The following is a 26,507-nucleotide window of genomic DNA, read 5'->3' as shown; positions in this document are numbered from 1 at the left end:
ATATTTCATGACATGTGAAAATTATATGAAGTGCAGATTTCAGTGTCCATAAATAAAGTTTTATTGGGACATAGCTATGCTCATTCTTTTATGTATTGTCTGTGACCACTTTTATGCTACAACACAAGTTGAAGAGTTGAGTACCTGTGACAAAAATCATACGTGGCATTGTTATTGCTTCACACTGCTGCTCAGCACACTAGAAATCACAGTGACACAGTTACAACACAATAGCATTCCAAGTGTATCACCATACCACAGAGTTTTATTATTATTTTTCCATTGCCAGTGCATGCCCATCATGTCAGAACAAAAAAGGAAAAGAAAAGTGAAACTGAATGTTGTTATTTTGAGGCACAGTGAAGTGTGGATTATTTCATCAAGTTAGAGGGCAGGGCATTGTGTTATTATGCAGTTACACTGTAGCTGTGCTGAAAGAGTACAATGTGCATTGACATTACCAGAATAAGTACTCGCCGTAACATTCCCAACTCACAGGAAAGCAACAGTTAGAAAAACCCAGAAAATTTAAAATAGAATATCTCACCACAGCAGAATTTTCTTTACAAAGATGAAAAAAGAAAATGAGGTTACGACCTTACATAAGTTTACAAGTGGCTTATTTGTTAGCCAAGCAGGGAAAGCTATTCACTGATGGTGTTTGCAGCAACAAAGCAAATGTGTACAGAGAGAAAAACTTCCTTAAGACTATTAGCTTTTTGGGCTTTTGCACAGCAAAAGAAACTACAAACAAGACGAAAAGACAACCCTCAGAATGGGAGAAAATACTTGCAAATGAATCAACGGACAAAGGATTAACCTCCAAAATATACAAGCAGCTCATGCAACTCAATATCAAAAAAACAAACAACCCAATCCAAAAATGGGCAGAAGACCTAAATAGACATTTCTCCAAAGACATACAGATGGCCAAGAAGCACATGAAAAGCCGCCCAACATCACTAATTATTAGAGAAATGCAAATCAAAACTACAATGAGGTATCACCTCACACCAGTCAGAATGGGCATCATCAGAAAATCTACAAACAACAAATGCTGGAGAGGGTGTGGAGAAAAGGGAACCCTCTTGCACTGTTGGTGGGAATGTAAATTGATACAGCCACTATGGAGAACAGTATGGAGGTTCCTTAAAAAACTAAAAATAGCATTACCATATGACCCAGCAATCCCACCTCTGGGCATATACCCAGAGAAAACCATAATTCAAAAAGACACATGCACGCCAGTGTTCATTGCAGCACTATTTACAATAGCCAGGTCATGGAAGCCACGTAAATGCCCATCGACAGACGAATGGATAAAGAAGATGTGGTACATATGTACACTGGAATATTACTCAGCCATAAAAAGGAACGAAATTGGGTCACTTGTAGAGACGTGGATGGATCTAGAGACTGTCATACAGAGTGAAGTAAGTCAGAAAGAGAAAAACAAATATCGTATATTAATGCATATATGTGGAGTCTAGAAAAATGGTACAGATGAACTGGTTTGCAAGGCAGAAATAGAGACACAGATGTAGAGAACAAACATATGGACACCAAGGGGGGAAAGTGGCGGGGGGGTGTGTGTGTGTGTGATGAATTGGGAGATTGGGATTGACATACATACACTAATATATGTAAAATAGATAACTAATAAGAACCTGCTGTATAAAAAATAAAGAAATAAAATTTAAAAAAAAAACTATTAGCTTTTTGTCAAGAACAGTAGTTGCTCAAAGAATTGAGACCATTGGGAGCAACAGCAATAGTCAATTAAAAAATAAGACAATTTTGAGTGATTTTCCTTGACTCTTGTTTGAGGAATCAATGCTGAGTTTGAAGTGAGTGAAGAATTAGCCTCTATGTGTAGTCGGCATGGAACAAGTACAGGCAAGAATATTTTTTAAAAAGTTGAGGAAACACTAAGTACAACTTGAAGTGGAGTCTGCTAAGATGTGTTACGAATGATGGTAGTTAAAATTATGTATGGTGCAGAAAATGTTAGTTGAACAAACTAACAAAGCTTATGAAAATACCAGCTGTTTAAAGCCTGTAGTTATTCATTGTATTATACATCAGCAAGTACTTTGTGGAAAATATTTGAATCTATCGTGTTATTGAACCACAGGATCAGTGGTAAACATCATTCACTCTGGTGGACTTAACTATTATCCATTCTGTACATTTTTGACAGAAATTGAAGCTGAATATCCCAGTTTATCTTTGCATATAGCAAGTCAATGGCTTAGCAGTGGTGACATTTGTGATTTTTTTTTTGTGGACTATATTGTGTCCCCCAACCCCAAATCCATCTATTGAATCCCTAACCCCCCAATATAACTGTATTTGGAGATAGGGCCAACCAAGAGGCAGTTAAGGTTAAATGAGGTCATAAAGATGGGACTGTGATAAAATGGGATTAGTGTCCTTACCTGTGCAACACGTAAGAGGTCCTGTGAGCACACAGAGAGATGCTGGCTGCCAACTAGCCAGGAAGAGAGATCTCACCAGAAACAGAACACGCTGGCCCCAGTCTTAGACTTTGAGCCTCTAGAACCATGAGAAAATGAATGTCTGTTTAAGCTACCCAGTCTATGGTATTTTGCATGGCAGGATGAGCTGATTAAGACAAGGACCAAGATGAAGATTTTTCTTAATGAGAAGAACCACTCTCAACTGTCATTGAATTATCATTGAACACTGACTTTGGAAATTAGTTTTTGATTTAACCTAAAATTACAAGGCAAGAGAGCAGTTTTAATGCAAAACTTAAATGTAATAAAGTCATTTTGACAACTAATGTTGTTCGAATCACAAGTAACGTCGAGCTGCTTTGTAACTTCCTGTGCTGTCAGAAATTAAAATAAGCAAGATCTCCATTTCCACACGCATTTGCAGCAGATATGTTTTCTGAGCCCAAAACTACAGACTTTATAGCCTATTTATGGCTCTAAATCTGGTATAACCAGAGCCAGGGATCCTTTCTCAACCCCATAGGCTATTATATAACACATTATCCTGGTTCAGAACTTTCTTATTTCGTGTCTGGAGTATCACAGTACTCTTAAAGTTCTACCCCCGCTCTAGTCTTGCTCTTATTGAATTTATCATTTACATATTCTCTGGAGTAGTGCAGCTGAAATGTAAATTTGACTATGTTGTTTATATGCCTTATTTCTTGTCATGGCTTCCAACACGTAGTGGTGGTTTTCAGGTTGTTCTCAGTTCCCGACAGATCCCACAGGACTCTGTTGGGCTGCATTATGGAGGTGTACAAAGTAGACGAGGCTCCAGCCCCTCTCTGACGACACCCACCACCACTACCCTCTTGAAGCAGAGCACTTTTCTTTTATCTATTTTCATATTGTACTGCTTTTAAACTTTAATGTGAAAAATATTTTTGTTGATTAAATAATAATTTTACAACTACTGGTCTACAGGTAAAGTTCAAGCTCCTTAACTAGTTTGGGGCTCTCCAGCCTCTCCTTCACATCCTTCCCACAGACTTGATACTCCAGCAGCACAGAACAGTTCTGCTGTGCCTTTGCTTATATTTGCCCATCTGCCTGTTATATTCTCTCTTTTCTTCTTCCCAGCTAGCTAACTGCTTTCTTTTTAGACCTGTTTCAGGTTTCTTCACCTCCAGAAAGCCTTTTCTAGCCACCTCCCTCCTAGGCAGCCTTGGGTTAGGTATCATCCTTTATATTCCACAAACTCTGTGCTTGTGCTTATTTTCCTTTTTGCATTTTTTGGTATTATTTTTTGTTTGTTTCAGTTTCATTTGAAATCCATAAGAGCAGACACTGTGTTTTAGAGTTATGTATATATCTACAGTGATTACTGTAGAGCCTCTATAGTTAACACAGATGTTTCTGCAGTAAATTGATTATTGTTTATATCTTGCTGGTACATTTGCCATAGATATGTGATCTAAAATTAAATGTACTTATGTTATCCCTGTGTGAAAGTTTGCTCTCTGTTGCATGTGTTTGTGGGTCATAATGTATACAAACATGAGTTTAAATGTGCATTTCAAAAGAAAGACATTATATGTAGCTTTTATCAGGAACTAGAACTTAAATTTAATAGCTGCCCTGTATTTTGTGTAACTCTGCTGTGAAGCTTTTCCATGTAATCTCATGCCAGTGTTGACCCATGTGGATTAAAATAGCCCTATTTTAATCTATGACCAAATTAGGAATTAGAATATCTATCCAGTGGGGATTTTAAATTATTGTAGTTTGTAGTGTGACAGGTTTATATAAATAATTGTAGTGATTCCCACTGTGTGTTTTAAGTTAGAATCTGCATTCAAATAGAGAAATATAATAAGTACGTGATTCTTTAGCATGTTTACCTTTGATATCTTAAATTAATTATATCTTTTTAAAAGGATCATCAAAACTGACTTGATAAAAAGAAAACTTGTTTCATTAATCTAAAATATCTACCTGTGGCCCCTTGATTCAAATTTGATATATACTTAAAATACCAGGAACTAATTAATTATTCTCAGTGTACATGTAGTATAATATTTGGTTTTTTTTAAACATTCTAGTAAGTCAGATTTTAAGAAAAATATTTTAACAGAGTGAAGTCATTCCAGAATTTATTAAAAACAATTCTTAGCACATTGAACATTTCTCTGTTTTACAACTTCATATTTTACTTATATTAAATAATTTTTAATGAACATCTTTGTTTTTTATTGTTTCTCAAGAACTTGAATGTAAAATAAGCAGTTTTAGTTATAATGCTTCAGTGATTTAAAATTATAAACTTTTCTTTTCATACAGATAAAGACACAATAAATAAAATTAGAGATTTACGAATGAAAGCTGAAGATTATGAAGTAGTGAAGGTGATTGGTAGAGGTGCATTTGGAGAAGTTCAATTGGTAGGTTATTTTAATGAGATTAAAAAAACAATCTTTAAAATTAAAAAATCCATTTGTGTGTTTAACATATGTTGTTTGGGAAAGTATTGTTTTTATAAAATTCTTGCTTTAAATTGCTCTAGACATTCTTGCCTAAGGATATGAAAGCCTAGAGTCTAATTCAGCAGTAGTGTGAACTATTTCCCCAAGAATTCATGGGTAGAGAAGAGTTTTCAAGCATCAAAAGAGAAATCTTTACTCCTAATATTACACTATCTAAAATGCTGTGCAGTAGTAAGTTTTATAAACAGGAAGTAGCATAACTAGCAGGGTGGAGGAGGGGGAAGTGTGCCATAATACAGGGAATAAAGATTTTTTTCTAACATTACTTACATCTGGTAGTTAAAGCCTTGACATTATCTAATTGGGATAATTCAGAAGAGAAGAAGCTAAAATAACAAGACCAATAATGTTAAATTATTTACTAAATTGTTCTGGGAAACACTGAGCTTTAAATGTTAATGAAATGTTCATTATTTTCCATTTTCCATTTTAAAGGTAAGGCATAAATCCACCAGGAAGGTATATGCTATGAAGCTTCTCAGCAAATTTGAAATGATTAAGAGATCCGATTCTGCTTTTTTCTGGGAAGAAAGGGACATCATGGCTTTTGCTAACAGTCCTTGGGTTGTTCAGGTATGCTTTTGTTATTGTTTCATTGTTGCTGTAGCAGTTTGTAACTTAACATGTCTGAGAAGCTTTGTTTTTTAGAACAGTAATAGAGAATTTATTGGCAATTACAAAAGTGTCTAATATATCATTATTTTTAAAATCATAAAATTTAATTTTATTGAATCATCTCTAGGAGGAAAGTAACTATCTCTGGAGTGGAGAGAATGGGAGAAATGGAGGGAAAGAATGGGAGTAGAGTGGAAAGAATGGGAGAAATGGAGGGAAAAAAGTTAAGCTAGGCCTCCAAATAATATTGTATTGGCTTCAGGTTTTTCAGTGGAAAGAAAAATACATTAGAAAGTCAGGAATTGTAGGTACTAATCTTGACCTGAAGCTGTGGCCAGGTTATTTACATCTCTGGGCCTCGGTCTCCTTGCTCAAAAAATGTGAAAGGTGGCTTAGATTGGTTATTTTCAACTGAGGAGATACCTCAGATGGAGTCATGGGAGCAAGCAGTTGTTTGGGTAGGTTATAATTCTGGGTTTTCTGTTTCTGCTTCAACTAGAGCAGCTGCATGTTTTATATGTCTTATATATTGGGGTTCTTATTAAGATTTCATGTAGGGGAAATAAGGTCTTGTGGTTTTTTAAAAAAAATAGTAAAACTGCTGAGCTAGATCATTTCTAAATTCCTAGCATGAATTTTGTAGTTTTTAAAATTTATACTATGTAATCAAGACTGTCTTAAATAAGCATAATAGTAATTGGGATAAAAAGGATATGGAAGATGTTTAAGATTCGCATAGTAAGACTTTTTATACTTGAAATGTCTGCCCTGTTTTTATCAGCTGTATAGAGCAGAGTTTCTCAGGCTCAGTGTTACTGACATTTTGGGCCAAGTGATTCTTTGTTGTTGGGGGCTATCCTGTGGGTTTTTAACAGCATCCCTGACTTCTACCCAGGTGATGCCAGTAGCAGCCCTCCCCACCCCACACAAAAGCTATAACAACCAAAACTGTGTTCAGACATTGTTGAACATCTCCCTGGGTGGCGTGTTGGGGAGAGTGGGTGGGTGGGGGCCGTGGGACACCGGCAGTTATCATCTCTGGTTGAGAACCACTGATACGGGGAGTGTTCAGTGTTGTGTAAAAAGTTAAAAAACATGACATAAATGTTTAAGGTTAAATTTACAACTTATGAACTTCAAGCTTTATTTTTCTTGATAACGTTTTAAATTGGGTAATCTGCCACCAAATCAACAATGTTTCTTTAATTATGGTGTCCGAGTGATATACTGTACATTTTAATCTGGGAGAGCCATGAGATACCACTTAGTTTCTTATCCTTCCCCCAAATATTTATATTTAATTAAAGTTACTAAATCTGTAACTAAAATCATTAAATGCTGTTGAAAAGAATGAAATATAAAAATAATTTTAAGACATAAGTGCCTAGGTAAATTAGTTATACTTTTTCTCTAAGGGCTTATTTCATTTATTTTAGTTCTATTCTAATCTTCTCATGTTTACTTAAAATGTTCTTTTGTAGGGAATTCCCTGGCAGTCCAGTGATTAGGCCAGTGGTTAGGACTTTGTGCTTTCACTGCCATGGGTTCAGTCCCTGGTCGGGGAACTAAGATCCCACAAGCCACGTATTGCGGCCAAAAAAAAGAAATTTTCTTTTGTAAATTTGCTCTTCTTTTAACTTCAACCCTGGTCACATAATATATTTATGCCTGATATTGTTGCCAATTTCATATCAATGGACCTTACTCTTCCTGCTTTGACTCTGTTGTCCTCTTCCTGTTTCTCTGTTAGCTGTTACTGTGACTCCTACTGACTGCAACTGTTTACTGAGCATCTGTTGTACTAAGGGCTTTTTCTCTATTCACTAATCTTTTTAACAACTCTGAAAGGCAGTTAATCCCTACTAGCTACACCCTCAATTTATAGATTAAATTTGTGCTTTTGTTCGTTGAACATTCATTAAGTACTTGCCAACTGCCAGGCATCCAGACACAAACTGGGCAGCAAGTATAAAAGTCAAACATGATATATAGTCCCATATATTCTTTTTTTTTTTTCCCCATATATTCTTCTAGAAAGGATTATAGTCACAGATAATTTGGGAGGTTAAGTAAATTGCCTAGTCACACGGCTAATAAGGGACAACTAAGACTGTAGCCTAATTTTATTAGATTACTTGAAGATTGTGGTGTTGATATAAATTTAACACTAAACCCCACTATGCACAATTTAAATTAGAACTACAATATGTCTTTGCTTAGAAGACTTGTATATTCTTTATTGAAACTATTATAATTTTTAAAAATTCTCAGTATAAGAAATTCAATTAGTATAGAAAAGTGTAGAGAAAAGAAGTCTCCGACTCCTCAGAAGTAACCACAGTTAATAACTCTTCTGCACACGCAAAGTTCTTTGTGCTGTTTATCTTTGTATTTGTTTCCTTTTTTTAAGAGTACTTACAACTACTGCAATTTGATTATTTCAGTTAAATCTTATATTAGTATGTTTGACAATTCTTAAATGAAGCAGTTTTGCTTAGTCTTAATGAATTTGTTTCTTTGTTTTTTTTTGTATTTGTGTAGCTATTTTATGCATTCCAAGATGATCGTTATCTCTACATGGTAATGGAATACATGCCTGGTGGAGATCTTGTAAACTTAATGAGCAACTATGATGTGCCTGAAAAATGGGCCCGATTTTATACTGCAGAAGTAGTTCTTGCATTGGATGCAATCCATTCCATGGGTTTTATTCATAGGTAAGGATAAAAATGCTTTAAATTTTCTCATTTGTTAAAGAGAGAAGCTAAAAATCAGTACTTAAACTTCATTTGATTAGCATTTCCCATTCTAAATCCACCTATTCTCCCATATGACATGAGTGGTGTTTCAGAATTTAAAACTTTGAAATTCGTGGTTTTAACATTTCAGTTTAGTGTTGATATAAATGTATTCTTTAATATTTCTTATTCTGATTATAAGGCTTTTATATGGTGTCCTGAAAAGTAAAAATTATAAGCTGTTTTTTTAAGGTATATTCTGGGGTATTAAATGCTTTTAATTTTTATATACAAATTAATTTGCTTTTAATTAGTGAACAGATCAAATTTATTTGCTAGAAGAATAATTTCATTTGTTCTGCAAACACCACTTGAATTCTATGTGCAATTGCTGTGCTCAGTGCCAGGGATGCAAAAATGAAAGTGATTTAGACCCTTTTCTGGGGTTATTTATGTATTTATCTATCTTGTGTGTTTCAGTTACTTTTTATGTTTGAATGTTACATTTTTTTATGGTTATTCTCTCTCAAATGACTTGATTTTCCTCTTGGAAGAATCAAACTCCACTTAAAAGAATGTCTTCTTCTGAGGCATAATATATGAGAGAGTCTCCCAGATGAAGTCAGTTTATAGATGTGGATAGAGAGCACATATAAATCAAAGGTGACCTTCTTTAAATTGAGGATATATGACCTAAAATCACTGCCTCATATAATTTTTATCAGTTTCTGATCTGTTTCAGAGATACTGTACTCCTTTTTTTCCCCCCTCAGAGATGTGAAGCCTGATAACATGCTGCTGGATAAATCTGGACATTTGAAGTTAGCAGATTTTGGTACTTGTATGAAGATGAATAAGGTTAAATAATTAGATTTTAATTTAGTTTTGCTAATTCAAGATAGATGCTTTTTACAAAATGTTTTTTTTTAACATTTTTATTGAAGTATAATTGCTTTACAATGGTGTGTTAGTTTCTGCTTTATAACAAAGTGAATCAGCTATACATATACATATATCCCCATATCTCCTCCCTCTTGCGTCTCCCTCCCATCCTCCCTATCCCACCCCTCTAGGTGGTCACAAAGCACCAAGCTGATCTTCCTGTGCTATGCAGCTGCTGCTTCCCACTAGCTATCTATTTTACATTTGATAGTGTATATATGTCCATGCTGCTCTCTCACTTTGTCCCAGCTTACCCTTCCCTCTCCCAATGTTTTAAGAATTTACTAACCATATCTGGACTTGTACAGAATTGATGTGCCCAGTCTTATTTGTTGAACTAGATGCCATGGTTTCAGTGTTGTGTTAGTAACTTGTAAGTGCTTTATTCTTTCCCCTCTCTATTTAGGGGAAGCGTGGATTGCCAGATTTACTAAATCTTTTAAAACAAATCTGTAATGTCCACTATTGGTAGCTAGAAATGGGATTAGCTTAAATGTCACTAAATACTAATGCCACCGTTAAAATGAGACTTTCATAAAAACTGGATTTCAGTAATATGTATATTTTTTAATGTTTTACTTAGCCTTCTATTAAACATGAAAAGCTCTTACTACTTATTTGGGGAGTCAATCGTGAAAGGTACCCATGCTCACTATTTATATAATAAATAACTTATATACATAGCTGAAGTAGCAAGTATGCTGCTTTATTTTCAGTTGAAACAGTTTATATTCTTTGAAACTTATCATAGAAGAATAACCAAACAGTTGTATTTATTATTTCCAAAGGAAATTTATGGGTTAGGAGGAGAACTGTATGTGAGAACTTTTGTGTAATCATGTATAATTCTGTTGCATTCATACCAGCTAAAGTAAGTAACAGGTATATATAGTTTTTGTTTTTATTTTGGAGAGAGGGTTAAAATGCATATTAGGTAGTTATCAATGGGCTTAACACTATTATGCCCTTTTCCCATGCACATGCTTCCCCATTCTATATTTGTACAGTCAATTCTTATATGTTTTTTTCCCTCAATTTCAAGCATAAAGTGAATGACTATTTTAGTAAAAAACAATTAAATCAGCATTTATACATTGATGTTATCAAGTGATTCATTCTATCGGTTCCTCAACATATTTGCATTGACTTATATACTTGTTCTCTGAAATTAAGATGAGATCATCATATTGGTACAACTGGGGGAATAATAAATGGTGGTAATGTGTCTTTCTAGTGAGTGTTCTTACAAAATAAAAATCACTGCTATATCCATATACACATACACACATACATTATGAATATATTGTGTATATAATATGTATATATGATTAAGCTGTTTGTTATTTTTTATCAAGTCTGCATTAGGTTTTGATGTGATCTTTCATAACACAAAGACTTAAGAGTTCTACATGTTACATTAAGAAAAACTCATGTTAAATAATTGAGACTTTACATTTATATCCTAATTGAAAATTTGACCTCTTTTTAGGAAGGTATGGTACGATGTGATACAGCAGTTGGGACACCTGATTATATTTCCCCTGAAGTATTAAAATCTCAAGGTGGTGATGGTTATTATGGACGAGAATGTGACTGGTGGTCAGTTGGGGTATTTTTATATGAAATGCTTGTAGGTGAGTAAAGGAGGATTTTATGTACCTCTAACATAGTTGTTCATCTCCAAACTTAGACTTGGCTTCTTCTAATAAAATATTACATTAAGCAGTGTTGATTTTGTTTGTAGGAAACAAACTGATCCAAACCTACTTTGTCGGTTTTGACAAGCTATTTAGAGACTTAGAGAAACTTAATGTGTTACTTCTTTTTATGTATTCGATGTATATTTTTAGTTTATGCATAGTTAATTATCTTTAAACAGTAACATTGACTCTTTTCCTTTGAAACTGCTTTCTTTCAATGTATCTTAATTTGCTTTTGTTTTCCCTGTCAATTTATCAGGTGATACACCATTTTATGCAGATTCTCTGGTTGGAACTTATAGTAAGATTATGAACCATAAAAATTCACTTACCTTCCCTGATGATAATGACATATCAAAAGAAGCAAAAAATCTCATTTGTGCCTTCCTTACTGACAGGTAAATAATTTTAACATGGAATACTTATTCCAAGGAAATTTTCATTTTGCTGCTCAGTTTTTAAGGTCTATATCTAAACTCCTATATTTGAACTATTGGAATAAAAATTACCATTCCCAAAATCGTTCATGACAGTGAAACCTGATATAATTTTTCTGATTTTTCTGGATGGCTTTTCTGGATCTCAACTCACTTACCTTACCTAAGAAATTGGGATAGTAATAGATTCTTTGCTCATGACAAGTTGATTATTTTTTTCATTGTTAAATTTTTAACTTACTTAAGTATAAAGATGGTAGTATATTTTATTGAGTCTGATTTTTTTTTTTTTCCTTTTGGCCATGCTGTGCGGCTTGTGGGATCTTAGTTCCCCGACCAGCGATGGAACCTGGGCCCTGGCAGTGAAAGCACCGAGTCCTAACCTCTGGACTGCCAGGGAATTCCCTGAGTCTTTTTTTTTTAACATCTTAAAATCTCTAAAATTAGAGTGCATCTTAAAATCAATGGCATGTAGTAATTTAATTGGGACATTTTTTTCCTGGTGATAGAAAAATGATGATGCATCTTCCAGTTGATGCCATTTAAGATAACACTGTATTGTATAATTGAAATTTGTGACGAGAGAACATTTCAATGTTCTTGCCCCCGACCAAAAAAAGAAAAGTAAATATGTGAAGTGATTGATGTGTTAATTAGCTTGTTGGGGGACTCCTTTCACAGTGTATATGTATGAATATCAAATTGTAACATTGTAAACTAAATGTCTTAAAATTTTATTTGCCAGTTATACCTCAGTAAAGCTGGGAAAAAGATTTAATTGTATATGCTTTTTGAAATTAAGTAGATAGTGCAAAGCTATAAAAAAAATATGTAGTATTTTCTACCTCCTTCCTTCATTGACATGGTCTTCCAGTTTCAACAAGCATTTTTTATAAATGTAAATGCACATAAGTGTTTTAGAAACAAAAATGGCATATTATGTATATACCTTTGTGGTTTACGTTTAAAATTTAAACAGGAACTAGATGACTTACTAAGATTACATTTAGGATTTAAGGTTGTATATTGTTAATTTAAATAGTAGAGAGGCTTTAAATTTAAATATGTTTCAATTTCGGATTCACTTTAATTAAAATTAACTTATCTTCCTTCAGTTTGTCCTTTACAGCCTGAAACATACAGTTTTTGAAATTTTTACATTTTAATATAAGCACTGTATAAATATAGTATTATATAAAAACTATGCTAGAGGTATAGAAATGACCAGGATACACAGCCACTGTTCTCCACTACCTCATAGTCCTTTGGGGGAAACAGACAGGCAAATGAGATATTTATTGTACAGAGAGGTAAGTACTCTTAAGTATCGCATGCCATAGAACCATGGAGAGTTTCCCTAAGCCAGTCTGAGAGAGTCAGTGAAAGCTTCTTTAAAAGTGTCTCATTATATCTAAAGCAGTTTATCTTATTTTTTTTTTATGGTGTCACAATTTTTATTTAAAAAAATTTTTTTAACATCTTTATTGAAGTATAATTGCTTTACAACGGTGTGTTAGTTTCTGCTGTATAACAAACTGAATCACCTATACATATACATATATCCCCATATCTCCTCCCTCTTGTGACTCCCTCCCTCCCTCCCTATCCCACCCCTCTAGGTGGACACAAAGCACAGAGCTGATCTTCCTGTGCTATGGGCTGCTTCCCACTAGCTATCTATTTTACATTTGGTAGCATATATATGTCCATGCCACTCTCTCACTTTGTCCCAGCTTACCCTTCCCCCTCCCCGTGACCTCAAGTCCATTCTCTATGTCTGTGTCTTTATTCCTGTCCTGCCCCTGGGTTCTTCAGAACCTTTTTTTTTTTTTTTTAAACATCTTTATTAGAGTATAATTGCTTTACGATGGTGTGTCAGTTTCTGCTTTATAACAAAGTGAATCAGTTATACATATACATATGTCCCCATATCTCTTCCCTCTTGCATCTCCCTCCCTCCCACTCTCCCTATCCCACCCCTCTAGGTGGTCACAAAGCATCAAGCTGATCTCCCTGTGCTATGCGGCTGCTTCCCACTAGCGATCTGTTTTACGTTTGGTAGTGTATATATGTCCATGCCACTCTCTCACTTTGTCCCAGCTTACCCTCCCCCCTCCCCGTATCCTCAAGTCCATTCTCTAGTAGGTCTGCATCTTTACTCCCATCTTGCCCCTAGGTTCTTCTGACCATTTTCTTTTTTGAGATTCCATATATATGTGTTAGCATACGGTATTTGTTTTCCTCTTTCTGACTTACTTCACTCTGTATGACAGTCTCTAGGTCCATCCACCTCACTACAAATAATTCAGTTTCGTCAGAACCTTTTTTTTTTTAAACATCTTTATTAGAGTATAATTGCTTTACAATGGTGTGTTAGTTTCTGCTTTATAACAAAGTGAATCAGCTATACATATACATATATCCCCATATCTCCTCCGTCTTGCGTCTCCTCCCATCCTCCCTATCCCACCCCTCTAGGTGGTCACAAAGCACCGAGCTGATCTCCCTGTGCTATGCAGCTGCTTCCTACTAGCTATCTATTTTACATTTGGTAGTGTATATATATATCCATGCCACTCTCTCACTTTGTCCCAGCTTACCCTTCCCCTGCCCCGTGTCCTCAAGTCCATTCTCTATGTCTGCGTCTTTATTCCTGTCCTGCTCCTAGGTTCTTCAGAACCAATTTTTTTTTTTTTTTTTTTTTTTTAGATTCTGTATATATGTGTTAGCATATGATATTTGTTTTTCTCTTTCTAACTTAACTTCACTCTGTATGACAGACTCTAGGTCCATCCACCTCACTACAAATAACTCAATTTTGTTTCTTTTTATGGCTGAGTAATATTCCATTGTATATATGTGCCACATCTTCTTGATCCATTCATCTGTCAGCAGACACTTAGGTTGCTTCCATGTCCTGTCTATTGTAAATAGAGCTGCAGTGAACATTGTGGTACATGACTTTTTTTGAATTATGGTTTTCTCAGGGTATATGCCCAGTAGTGGGATTGTTGGGTTGTATGGTAGTTCTATTTTTAGTTTTTTAAGGAACCTCTATACTATTCTCCATAGTGGCTATATCAGTTTATATTCCCACCAACAGTGCAAGAGGGTTCCCTTTTCTCCATACACTCTCTAGCATTTATTGTTTGTAGACTTTTTGATGATGGCCATTCTGACTGGTGTGAGGTGATACCTCATTGTAGTTTTGATTTGCATTTCTCTAGTGATTAGTGATGTTGAGCATCCTTTCATGTGTTTGTTGGCAATCTGTATACCTTCTTTGGAGAAATGTCTATTTAGGTCTTCTGCCTATTTTTGGATTAGGTTGATTTTTTTTTTTTTGATATTGAGCTGCATGAGCTGCTTGTATATTTTGGAGATTAATCCTTTGTCAGTGGCTTCGTTTGCAAATATTTTCTCCCATTCTGAGGGTTGTCTTTTCGTCTTGTTTATGTTTCCTTTTGCTATGCAAAAGCTTTTAAGTTTCATTAGGTCCCATTTGTTTATTTTTGTTTTTATTTCCATTTCTCTAGGTGGTGGGTCAAAAAGGATCTTGCTGTGATTTATGTCATAGTGTTCTGCCTATGTTTTCCTCTAAGAGTTTTATACTGTCTGGCCTTACACTTAAGTCTTTAATCCATTTTGAGTTTATTTTTGTGTATGGTGTTAGGGAGTGTTCTAATTTCATTCTTTTACATGGAGCTGTCCAGTTTTCCCAGCACCACCTATTGAAGAGGCTGTCTTTTCTCCATTGTATATTCTTTCCTCCTTTATGAAAAATAAAGTGACCATATGTGTGTGGGTTTATCTCTGGGCTTTCTATCCTGTTCCATTGATCTCTATTTCTGTTTTTGTGCCAGTACCATACTGTCTTGATTACTGTAGCTTTGTAGTATAGTCTGAAGTCCGGAGCCTGATTCCTCCAGCTCTGTTTTTCTTTCTCAAGATTGCTTTGGCTGTTTGGGTCTTTTGTGTTTCCATACACATTGTGAAATTTTTTGTTCTAGTTCTGTGAAAAATGCCAGTGGTAGTTTGATAGGAATTGCATTGAATCTGTAGATTGCTTTGGGTAGTATAGTCATTTTCACAATGTTGATTCTTCCAATCCAAGAACATGGTATATCTCTCCATCTGTTTGTATCATCTTTAATTTCTTTCACAGTGTCTTATAGTTTTCTGCATACAGGTCTTTTGTCTCCTTAGGTAGGTTTATTCCTAGGTATTTTGTTCTTTTTGTTGCAGTGGTAAATGGTAGTATTTTCTTAATTTCTCTTTCCGAATTTTCATCATTACTGTAAAGGAATGCAAGAGATTTCTGTGCATTAATTTTGTATCCTGCTACTTTACCAAATTCATTGGTTAGTTCTAGTAGTTTTCTGGTAGCATCTTTAGGATTCTCTGTGTATAGTATCATGTCATTTGCAAACAGTGACAGTTTTACTTCTTTTTTTCCAATTTGGATTCCTTTTATTTCTTTTTCTTCTCTGATTGCTGTGGCGAAGACTTCCAAAACTATGTTGAATAATGGTGGTGATAGTGGGCAACCTTGTCTTGTTCCTGATCTAGTGGAAATGGTTTCAGTTTTTCACCACTGAGAATGATGTTGGCTGTGGGTTTGTCATATATGGCCTTTATTATGTTGAGGTAAGTTCCCTCTATGCCTACTTTCTGGCTGGTTTTTATCATAAGTGGGTATTGAATTTTGTCAAAAGCTTTTTCTGCATCTATTGAGATGATCATATGGTTTTTCTCCTTCAATTTGTAAACAGGATTATCACATTGACTGGTTTGCGTATATTGAAGAATCCTTGCATTCCTGGGATAAACCCCACTTGATCATGGTGTATGATCCTTTTAATGTGCTGTTGGATTCTGTTTGCTAGTATTTTGTTGAGGATTTTTGCATCTATGTTCATTAGTGATATTGGCCGGTAGTTTTCTTTTTTTGTAACATCTTTGTCTGGTTTTGGTATCAGGGTGATGGTTTGGGAGTGTTCCTCCCTTTGCTATATTTTGGAAGAGTTTGAGAAGGATAGGTGTTAGCTCTTCTCTAAATGTTTGATAGAATTCGCCTGTGAAGCCATCTTGTCCTGGGCTTTTGTTTGTTGGAAGATTTTTAATCACAGTTTCAATTTTCAGTGCTTGTGATTGGTCTGTTTATATTTTCTATTTCTTCCTGGTTCAGCCTCGGAAGGTTGTGATTTTCTAAGAATTTGTCCATTTCTTCCTAGGTTGTCCATTTTCTTGGCATATATTTGCTTGTCATAATCTCTCATGATCCTTTGTATTTCTGCAGTGTCAGTTGTTACTTCTCCTTTTTCATTTCTAATTCTTTTTTTTTTTTTTTTTAATTTATTTATTTTTGGCTGTGTTGGGTCTTCGTTTCTGTGCGAGGGCTTTCTCTAGTTGCGGCAAGCGGGGGCCACTCTTCATCACGGTGCGCGGGCCTGTCACTATCGCGGCCTCTCTTGTTGCGGAGCACAGGCTCCAGACACACAGGCTCAGTAGTTGTGGCTCACGGGCCCAGTTGCTCCGCGGCATGTGGGATCTTCCCAGACCAGGGCTCGAACCCGTGTCCCCTGCATTAGCAGGCAGATTCTCAACCACTGCGCCACCAGGGAAGCCCTTCATTTCTAATTCTATTGATTTTAGTCTTCTCCCTTTTTTTCTTGATGAGTCTGGCTAATGGTTTATCAATTTTGTTTATCTTCTCAAAGAACCAGCTTTTAGTTTTATTGATCTTTGCTACTGTTTCCTTCATTTGTTTTTCATTTATTTCTGATCTGATCTTTATGATTTCTTTCCTTCTGCTGACTTTGAGGTTTTCTTGTTCTTCTTTCTCTAATTCCTTTAGGTTTAAGGTTAGGTTGTTTATCTGAGGTGTTTTTTGTTTCTTGAGGTAGGATTGTGTTGCTAGAAACTTCCCTCTTAGAACTGCTTTTGCTGCATCCCATAGGTTTTGGGTCGTCGTGTTTTCATTGTCATTTGTTTTTAGGTATTTTTTGATTTCCTCTTTGATTAAAGCAGTTTATCTTTCAACTCATGAAAAGAATTGGGATTTTTGTTGTTTATAAGTACTCTACTAAAACAAAAGGTGCCAAGTTCCCCTTAGCAACTCAGCTGACAGCACATTTTTAAATGCTTTTTTTGTATGCCTATTGAAGAGGCCAAGGATCAGTAGCTTGTCCCATTAAAGCTCTCAGTTTTGTTGTAGGGTCAAGAATTAGTTGTCATTGGTTTTTGGTTGGTTGGTCAGAAATATTTAATAGAGAATAAAATGGAAATTTTATATTTAAAACATCTTTTGGAGTTTTTGTTAGCTCCTGGTGTGAAGTTGTTAGTTCAAAAAATGTATTAACTTTACCACTATTAAAAAACCTATCAAGAAAATTCATTATGCTAATGAAGCAAGGTGATGGATATTTGTTGTCAGTAGAAAAGCCATGGAGTATCTATAAATCTGTGTTTTGTGTGTATTTTTTCTTTAGAAAAAATTCTTTAATTTTCTCAGTCTTCAACTTATTTTTTATGTAAGCTCAAAATTATGCTGACAATATAATTTCAAGGTGACATAAAATTGTATTTAACATCCTGCACAGATTTAGCATTATGCCCACAAATAAATATGAACAGGTTATAGTATCAATAATAATATCTTAAATGATTAATGACTTTTCTCCTCTTTCTATTCAGAGAGGTGAGATTAGGGCGGAATGGTGTAGAAGAAATCAAACGACATCTCTTCTTCAAAAATGATCAGTGGGCTTGGGAAACACTCCGAGATAGTAAGTTATTTTCTCTTGCACATTACAGTGACTATTTGAAAGTAGTTGTGGTAAATAGTCTGTTGGAACTGCCTTCCTAACATACTTATATATCTGATGAAAATCCAGAGTATACAAATATTATGTAAGTATTGTCCTAACCTAGTTAAAGAGAGAATATTTGATAATGTTAGGAAAATTATACTGCTCCTTCTCTGATGTCCCATTCAATATATCAAGATGAAGTATTATGCACATGTAATGGAGTTGGGCTCAGCAGGCATAATGTGATATTTGATCTTTGTTGAATTGCTGTCTGTTTAGACTTTAGTATCTCTTTGTAGAGGAAGTCAATAATTAAGAGGTAATATTTCTTGTGAAAAAAAAGTTATTCTTTTGTTTTTACTAAAACCTAAAATATAAGGAGGTTCTATCGCAGTTTAATTTGTGTGAGGATATAAGAAATTATGGTATGCTTGATTCCATCAGACTTGCAGCTTGAAATCCAGAAATAAAAATTTGTAGTGTGCAAAAAGTTAATTTTCAGTCAGTTTAGAATATTCCCTATTTTAAAAAGAGTTAAAATTACAGTGATTCACAGAAAACTTTGCTTAACGTAGCTGAATCAAAGTCATAATGGCACCAAAGGTTCCCACCATCTTTGTGTATTTGGGAGGCCAAGAATTCATCTTTCCCTTGCTGAAGTCTCAGGAATTGTTTCCCTTTTCACTTAGCAGAGAAAGGATAGTGTACACCAGCCCCTAACTTCCTGCTGTAGCAACAGCAATGATCATAATAAAATGAACTCAGCTGCTTTAGAAACAGATACAAATTAGGTATTCCTCTTAAGATCTGCCTATCTAGTTGAGATTGCGTGAGATGATTCCTTCAGGGGAGAAAAATCTTTCTAATTTTGAAGAAATAGATCATGTAGCTTTGCCTATATTAGTGAAGTATCTTTGTTAAATATTTTATTTATTGATTGATTGATTGATTGATTGATTGATTGATTGCTGTGTTGGGTCTTCGTTTCTGTGCGAGGGCTTTCTCCAGTTGCGGCAAGCGGGGGCCACTCTTCATCGCGATGCGCGGGCCTCTCACTATCGCGGCCTCTCTTGTTGCGGAGCACAGGCTCCAGATTTGCAAGCTCAGTAGTTGTGGCGCACGGGCCTAGTTGCTCCGCGGCATGTGGGATCTTCCCAGACCAGGGCTCGAACCCGTGTCCCCTGCATTGGCAGGAGGATTCTCAACCACTGCGCCACCAGGGAAGCCCCTTGTTAAATATTTTAAAACAAACCGTTATATGGCCTTCAGGTACAGTACATACATTCTACTAAGCTATAAAATTGACTAAGAAGGGAAAAGGGGAAATAAGAAATTCTGGAAATTAAGAAATTACACTGCTACAGAGAATGACACTGAATGACCTGCTATCTGGAGAAGCTACAGGAGCAGCCTCACCTTGGGAGAATTTAACAGTTAGTTATACACTGGAAAATAAGAAACTTCCTCTTCCTCATAAGTACATGTGACATGATTATTGTCTTCACATTTCAAGAGAAACTGTTGCAAGACAGAGATGAGTAGAGTGAGATGATGAATGTTTGCATTGAAAAATTATGTTTTTATTCGAGTTATGCTTTTAGTAAAGTTTCAGAAGGCTGAAAACATACAGATATGATTGTAAATTGAGGAAAATTTAAAAGAGGACTCAAGAAAATACCGAGTATATTTTCTGTCGCTTCTTTTTTCAGAGTAAAGCAATGCATAAACAACTACAGAATAACCATACGATAAATCATTCTAAAAAAGTAGGGAAGACATATGTGTATTGAAAATTGATATTAATTAGGAGAGGAGGCAACCTAGTCAGCAAACATTATTGAACACCTACTATATACTGAGCAATACTCTATTTCAGACATTAGGAAAACAAACCAGCAAAAGTTCTTTACCTTGTGGAGCTCATAGTCTAGTGGAACTGTGGCATCCAAATCAGTGGCATTTTTGATATTGTTATACCTCCTTAATATAACTGTTTATGTTTATGGAAAAAGTAAGTAAAATGAATTATGTCATTGATTTAAGTCAAATGAACTTTATATTTAAAGAATTTCTATAAATAGGTAGTTTTATTAGTAGTATTGTTATCATTTCTGTATCTTTTTAAGATCTATATTGTTATCTATGGTTTTGCTACAGTCTACTTAGAGTTAATGTACTTAAAATTTCGAGAACTTTTTCTAATCCTGATAGCTCCTATTTTGTGCTTACTGTAAAAAAAGAAAGAAAAATCAAAGTCTATAGAACTTATTGTTCTCTTCTTCCCTTTCCCTCTTCCTACCCTTCTTTACTTCCCACCCCTAAAATACCAAGAATACTTTTATTCTGAACTGACCTCTCTGACCTACCAAGTTTTTAAAAATTATATAACAGTTATAATTCTTTTTAATTTTTTTTGCCTCTCCAATTTTCTTTGGCAAAATTTCTTACTGTTTTGCAAATAATAGTTCTTTTGGTAGTTTTACCACTTATATGTCTGCAAATTATAATGGCAATCTTCACCATCTGTTCCTTGGCTGTGTGGGAGCGGGGTACAAAATAGCTTGATTTTTTTGGCAGAATTTCCATGAGCTTCCTGATCTTATTCACTCTTAATTTAGAGACACAAAGTATTAAGATTGTAAAATTACTTTTTCCACGCATTTGGGATAGAATTAAAGAAATGACAGGCAATTAAAGATAAAAGAAATGAAAAGACCTAAATAGCTTGCTATAGGTCATACTGCTAGCAAATGACAATGTCAGGACTCAGGTTAAGTCTCTTTGACTCTAGCATCTTTGATCTTGTGAAATACCATGTACCATTTAAAGATTTCCACTATTCAGTATTATACAGACTAGAAGCGTAGAGAATTGACACTTGTTGGCAGTTAAATTTTAGGAACAACAAAATGATAACAATTATTACATATAATAACATTATTAATAATGCTGTGTTAAATATAATATGTGGTTACTTGTAAAACACTTTGCCGTTCATGATCTCTCTTCAGCTAAGGTATTACCATTACTTAATCCACCTTTAGCTGATGGGTGACACTTAAGATGGTAACAGTGGTAACTGTCAGATCATGTGGTGAGTTTTCAGTTTAGTTAAAAACAAACACAATTAATTGTATGCACATATATACTAGTTTAGTTTCTGTGGTTCAACTGAGTCTGGTGTTCTCTCTTAGAATTTTACATTCTCATGAGAGAGATCATCAGTGTAGGCTTCATCAGTGTAGGCTTCATGGATAAAGAATTTAGGAGCTAGCCAGTTTTAGGGGCTTAGGAGTTTAGACTTCCTCAGCATTATATTGGGTACTTTTTTAACAAATAAACTTTAAGAAAGATTATCTCTTTATTTTCATAAAGGATATATATCATAAAATTTACCATTTTAATCATTTTTAAGTGCACAGTTCAGTAGCATTAAGCACCTTCAGATTGCTGTGTAATCACACCACCATCCATCTCCAGAACTTTTTCATCACCCCAAATTAAATCTCTGTAACACATTGAACCATAAGTTTCCATTCTCCCCTTACCCCAACCCCCCAGTAACCACTATTCTACTTTTTTTCTCTATGAATTTGACTGTTCTGGCTACCTCAAATAAGTAGATTCACACAATCTTTGTCTTTTTGAGATTGACATTTCACTTAGCATGTCTTCAAGGTTCATCCATGTCATAGCATGCATCAGAATTTCATTCCATTTTAAGGCTGAATAATATTCCATGTATGTATATACCACTTTTTTTTTAATCCATTCATCTATTGACTGATACTCAGAATGCTTGTCCTTTTAACTATTGTGAGTAATGCTTCTCTGGTCATTGATATACAAATGTCTGTTGGAGTCATTGCTTTCCATTCTTTTGAGTTAATTTTTGTATATAGTGTAAGATAAGAGTACAACTTCATTCTTTTGCTTGTAGTTATCCAGTTTTCCCAGCACCATTTGTTGAAAAGACTGTCCTTTTTTCCTTAAATGGTCTTGGTACCCTTGCCAAAAAACATTTGACCATATAAATATAAGGGTTTATCTCTGAGCTCTCTATTCTATTCCATTGATTTATATATGTCTGTCTTTATGCCACTGTTTTGATTGTGGTAGCTTTGTAGTAGGCTTTGAAATAAGCAAGTGTGACTCTTCTAACTTTGTTCTTCTTTTTCAAGATTGTTTTGATTACAGGCATACCTCACTTTATTGTGCTTTTACAGATATTGCAGTTTTTTGTAAATTGAAGGTTTGTGGCAACCCTGTGTGGTCATATGATGGTTAGCATTTTTTAGCAATAAAATTAAGGTCTTAATTTTAAATTAAGGTTTTAGTTTTAATATTTTAAAAAACATAATGCTATTGCACACTTAATAGACTACAGTATAGTGTTAACATTTTTACGCACTGGGAAGCCAAAAAATTGGTGTGACTTGCTTTATTGCTCTATTTTCTTTTTTGCTGTGGTCTGGAACTGAACTCACAATATCTCCGATTTATGCCTGTATTTGGGATCCCTTGAGATTCCATATGAACTTTAGAATGGGTTTTTCCATTCCTACAAAAAAGGACAGTGGAATTTTTGTAACAATTATGTTGAATGTGTTTCCAATTTGGCTGCCTTTTATTTTATTTTCTTGCCTATTTGCTCTGATTATAACTTCCAGGACATTGTTGAATAGCAGTAGTGAAGCTGGGCATCCTTCCTTGTCTTGTTCCTGATCATAGGGGGAAAGCTTTCAGTCTTTCCCCATTGTGTATGATGTTGGCTATGGGTTTTTCATTAATGCCCTTTATTATGTTGAGGAAGTTCTCTTCTGTGCCTTGTTGACTGACTGTTTTTATCATGAAAGGGTGTTGGATTTTGTAAAACGCCATTTCTGTGTTATTTGAAATGATCATGTGGAGTTTTTTCCTTCATTCTATTTATGTGGTGTATTACACTGATTGACTTTCATGCGGTGAGCCACCCTGGAATATATCCCATTTGATCATAGTTTATAACTCTTTTAATATGCTGCTACATTCAATTTGCTAGTATTTTGTTGAAGATTTTTGCATCTGGGGATATTGGTTTGTGTTTTTTTTTTTTTTCTTGTGGTGTCTTGGTTGGCTTTGGTGTCAGAGTAATTCTGGCCTCATGGGATGAATTAGGAAATGTTTTATCCTCTTCTGTTTTTTGGAAGATTGTGAGGATTGGCATTAATTCTTCTTTATATGTTTGGTAGAATTCAATTGTGAAATCATCTTGTCTTGGACTTTTTTCTTTGTTGGGACATTTTTTATTACTGATTAAATCTCTTACTGTAGGTTTATTCAAATTTTCTTTTTCAAATAAGTTTTGATAGTTTGTGTGTTTCTAGGAATTTGTCATTTCATCTAGGTTATCTAGTATGTTGGTGTACAATTGTTCATAGTTTTTAGTTTTATCCTTTTTATTTGTAGAAGGTTGGTAGTTATGTCCCCACTTTCATTTCTGATTTTAGTTATTCGTGTGTCTTCTCTTTTTTTCTTGGTTTAGTAAAAGATTTGCCAATTTGATCTTTTTAAAGAACCAATTATTTGTTAATTTTCACTATGTATTTTCTATTATATATTTTGCTTACCTGAATTTTAATCTTTATTGTTTCTTTCCTTCCTCTAGCTTTGGGCTTGGTTTGCTTTTCTTTTTCTAGTTTCTTAGGATGTCAGTCTGGGTTGTTGAATTGACATCTTTCTTTTTTTATAATATAGGCATTTACAACTAAAGTTTTCCCCTAAGTACTGCTTTCACTGAATCCCATGAGTTTTGGTATGTTGTTTTCATTTTCTTTCATCTCAGAGCATTTTCTCTAGTCTCTTTTTTGATTTCTTCCGTGACTCACTGTTTAAGAGAACATTGTTTAATTTTCCACATACTTGTGAAACTTCTAATTTTCCTTCTATTATTGACTTCTTGTTTCATTCCGTTGTGGTTGGAGAAAATACTTCGTAGAATTTCAGTCTCTTTAAATGTATTAAGTTGTCTTTTGAACTAGCATATAGTCTGTCCTGGAGAAGTCCCGTGTGCACTTGAGAAAAATGTGTATTCTGCTGTTGGTCTTGGATTGTGCTTAGTATATCTGTTACATCTATTTGGTTTATGGTGTTATTCAAGTCCTCTATTTTCTTATTCATCTTCTGTTTAGACTTTTTGTCCACTATTGAAAGTGGATTATTGAGGACTCTATTAGAACTGTTCTTTTATGTCATATATATATATATATATATATTTATATATATTTGGAGCTGTGTTGTTATATGCATATATGTTTATCATTGTTGTATCTTCTCGATGAATTGACCCTTTTATCAATATCATCAGTATGCAATGTCTTCACCTCACACTGGTCAGAATGGCTGTTGTCAAAAAAGTCTACAAATAACAAATGCTGGAGAGGGTGTGGAGAAAAAGGAACCCTCCTACACTGTTGATGGGAATGTAAATTGGTGCAGCCACTATGAAGAACAGTATGGAGGTTCCTTAAAACACTAAAAATAGAGCTACCGTATGATCCCAGCAATCCCACTCCTGGGCATATATCCAGGGAAAACTCTAATTCAAAAAGATACATGCACCCCAGTGTTCATTGTAGCACTATTTACAGTAGCCAAGGCATGGAAGCAACCTAAGTGTCCATCAACAGATGAATGGATAAAGATGTGGTGTATGTACACAATGGAATATTACTCAGCCATAAAAAAAGAATGAAATAATGTTTTGCAACATGGATGGACCTAGAGATTATCATACTAAGTGAAGTAAGCCAGACAAAGACAAATATATATTGCTTGTATGTAGAATCTAAAAATTAAAAATGATACAAATGAACATATATACAAAGCAGAAATAAACCCACAGACATAGAAAACAAACTTATGGTTACCAAAGGGGAAAGATGGGGGAGGGATAAAGTAGGAGTTTGGGATTAACATATATACACTACTGTATATAAAATAGATAACCAACAAGGACCTACTGTATAGCACAGGGAACTATATACTCAATATTTTGTAATAACCTATAATAGAAAAGAATCTGAAAAAGAATATGAATATATATATATATATAAAACTGAATCACTTTGCTGTACACCTGAAACTAACACAGCATTGTAAGTCAACTATACTTCAGTAAAAATATATGTATACAGTGTCTTTGTTTTAACCATTTTTGACTTAAAGTCTGTTTTGTCTGGTGTTAGTATAGCTACCTCAGCTCTTTTATCTGTAGAATATCTTTTTCCATCCTTTTCTTTTAACCTATTTATGTCTGTGGATCTAAAGTGAGTCTCTGTACAGCACATATAATTGGATCAATTTTTAATCCATTTTTCCAATCTCTACCTTTTAATCAGTGAGTTTAATTCATTTAAATGTAAAGTAAATACTGTACAGAAAGACTTCTGTCATTGTCCAATTTGTTTTCTGTGTCTTATTTTTTCTTTTTGTTCCTCAATTCTTATATTATTGCCTTCTTTTGTTTAATAGATTACCTTTTCTGGTTTACTGTTTTGATTCCCCCTTCATTTCTTTTTTTGCATATTATTTAGTCATTTTCTTATAGTGACTACGCTGGCCATTACATTTAACACCCTAACTTGATACAATCTAGGTTGAACTGATACAGTTTACTGTCAGTAGCAATAAAAACTGCTCCTATACACATCCATTCCCTCCCTTTAGTTGTTATTGTCACAAATTACATCTTTATATATTGTGTGCTTATTAACATAGATTTATAATTGTTTTGTGCATTTGTCTTTTAAATCATATGTGGGAAGGAGTACAGTTACAAAACAAAATTACAATGAAGTTGGGTTTTACATTTACCTATGTAGTTATCTTTACCAGTGTTCTTTATTTCTTCATAAGGCTTCAAGATAGTGTCTAGTATCCTTTCATTTCAACCTGGAAGACTCCCTTTAAAAACATTTCTTATAGGACAGGTTTACTAGTAGCAAACTCTCAGCTTTTCTTTACCTGGGGATCTCTTAATTTCTTCTTCATTTTTGAAGAATAATTTTGCCAGTTATAGAATTCTTAGTTGAGAGTTGTTTTCTTTCAGCACTTTATTACTATTTTTTTTTTGGCTGCGCTGCACAGTATGCAGGATCCTAGTTCCCCGACCAGGGATTGAACCCATGCCCCCTGCAGTGGAAGCATGAAACCTTAACCACTGGACTGCCAGGGAATTCCCTCAGCACTTTAAATGTCATTCCACTACATTCTGGCCT

The 26,507-nt window shown here is 34.6% G+C and overlaps 1 protein-coding gene across 2 annotated transcripts in view; it reads left to right on the top strand.

Annotated features, from left to right (window-relative positions):
- ROCK1 (Rho associated coiled-coil containing protein kinase 1) overlaps positions 1–26,507 on the top strand; it is a 151,210-nt gene that overhangs the window by 60,683 nt on the left and 64,020 nt on the right. For both annotated transcript variants that reach the window (XM_068562556.1, XM_068562555.1), the window contains exons 3-9: positions 4,803–4,903; positions 5,441–5,578; positions 8,162–8,337; positions 9,132–9,216; positions 10,790–10,934; positions 11,260–11,398; positions 18,134–18,225. In XM_068562556.1, coding sequence (XP_068418657.1) covers positions 4,803–4,903; positions 5,441–5,578; positions 8,162–8,337; positions 9,132–9,216; positions 10,790–10,934; positions 11,260–11,398; positions 18,134–18,225 — 876 coding nt within the window. The remainder of the gene's footprint in view (positions 1–4,802; positions 4,904–5,440; positions 5,579–8,161; positions 8,338–9,131; positions 9,217–10,789; positions 10,935–11,259; positions 11,399–18,133; positions 18,226–26,507) is intronic.

This window comes from Eschrichtius robustus, chromosome 14, assembly GCF_028021215.1.
Source record: "Eschrichtius robustus isolate mEscRob2 chromosome 14, mEscRob2.pri, whole genome shotgun sequence".
Taxonomy (NCBI): domain Eukaryota; kingdom Metazoa; phylum Chordata; class Mammalia; order Artiodactyla; family Eschrichtiidae; genus Eschrichtius; species Eschrichtius robustus.
The sequence above is the reverse complement of the archived record's forward strand: the minus strand, read 5'-3'. Positions and strand labels throughout refer to the sequence as shown.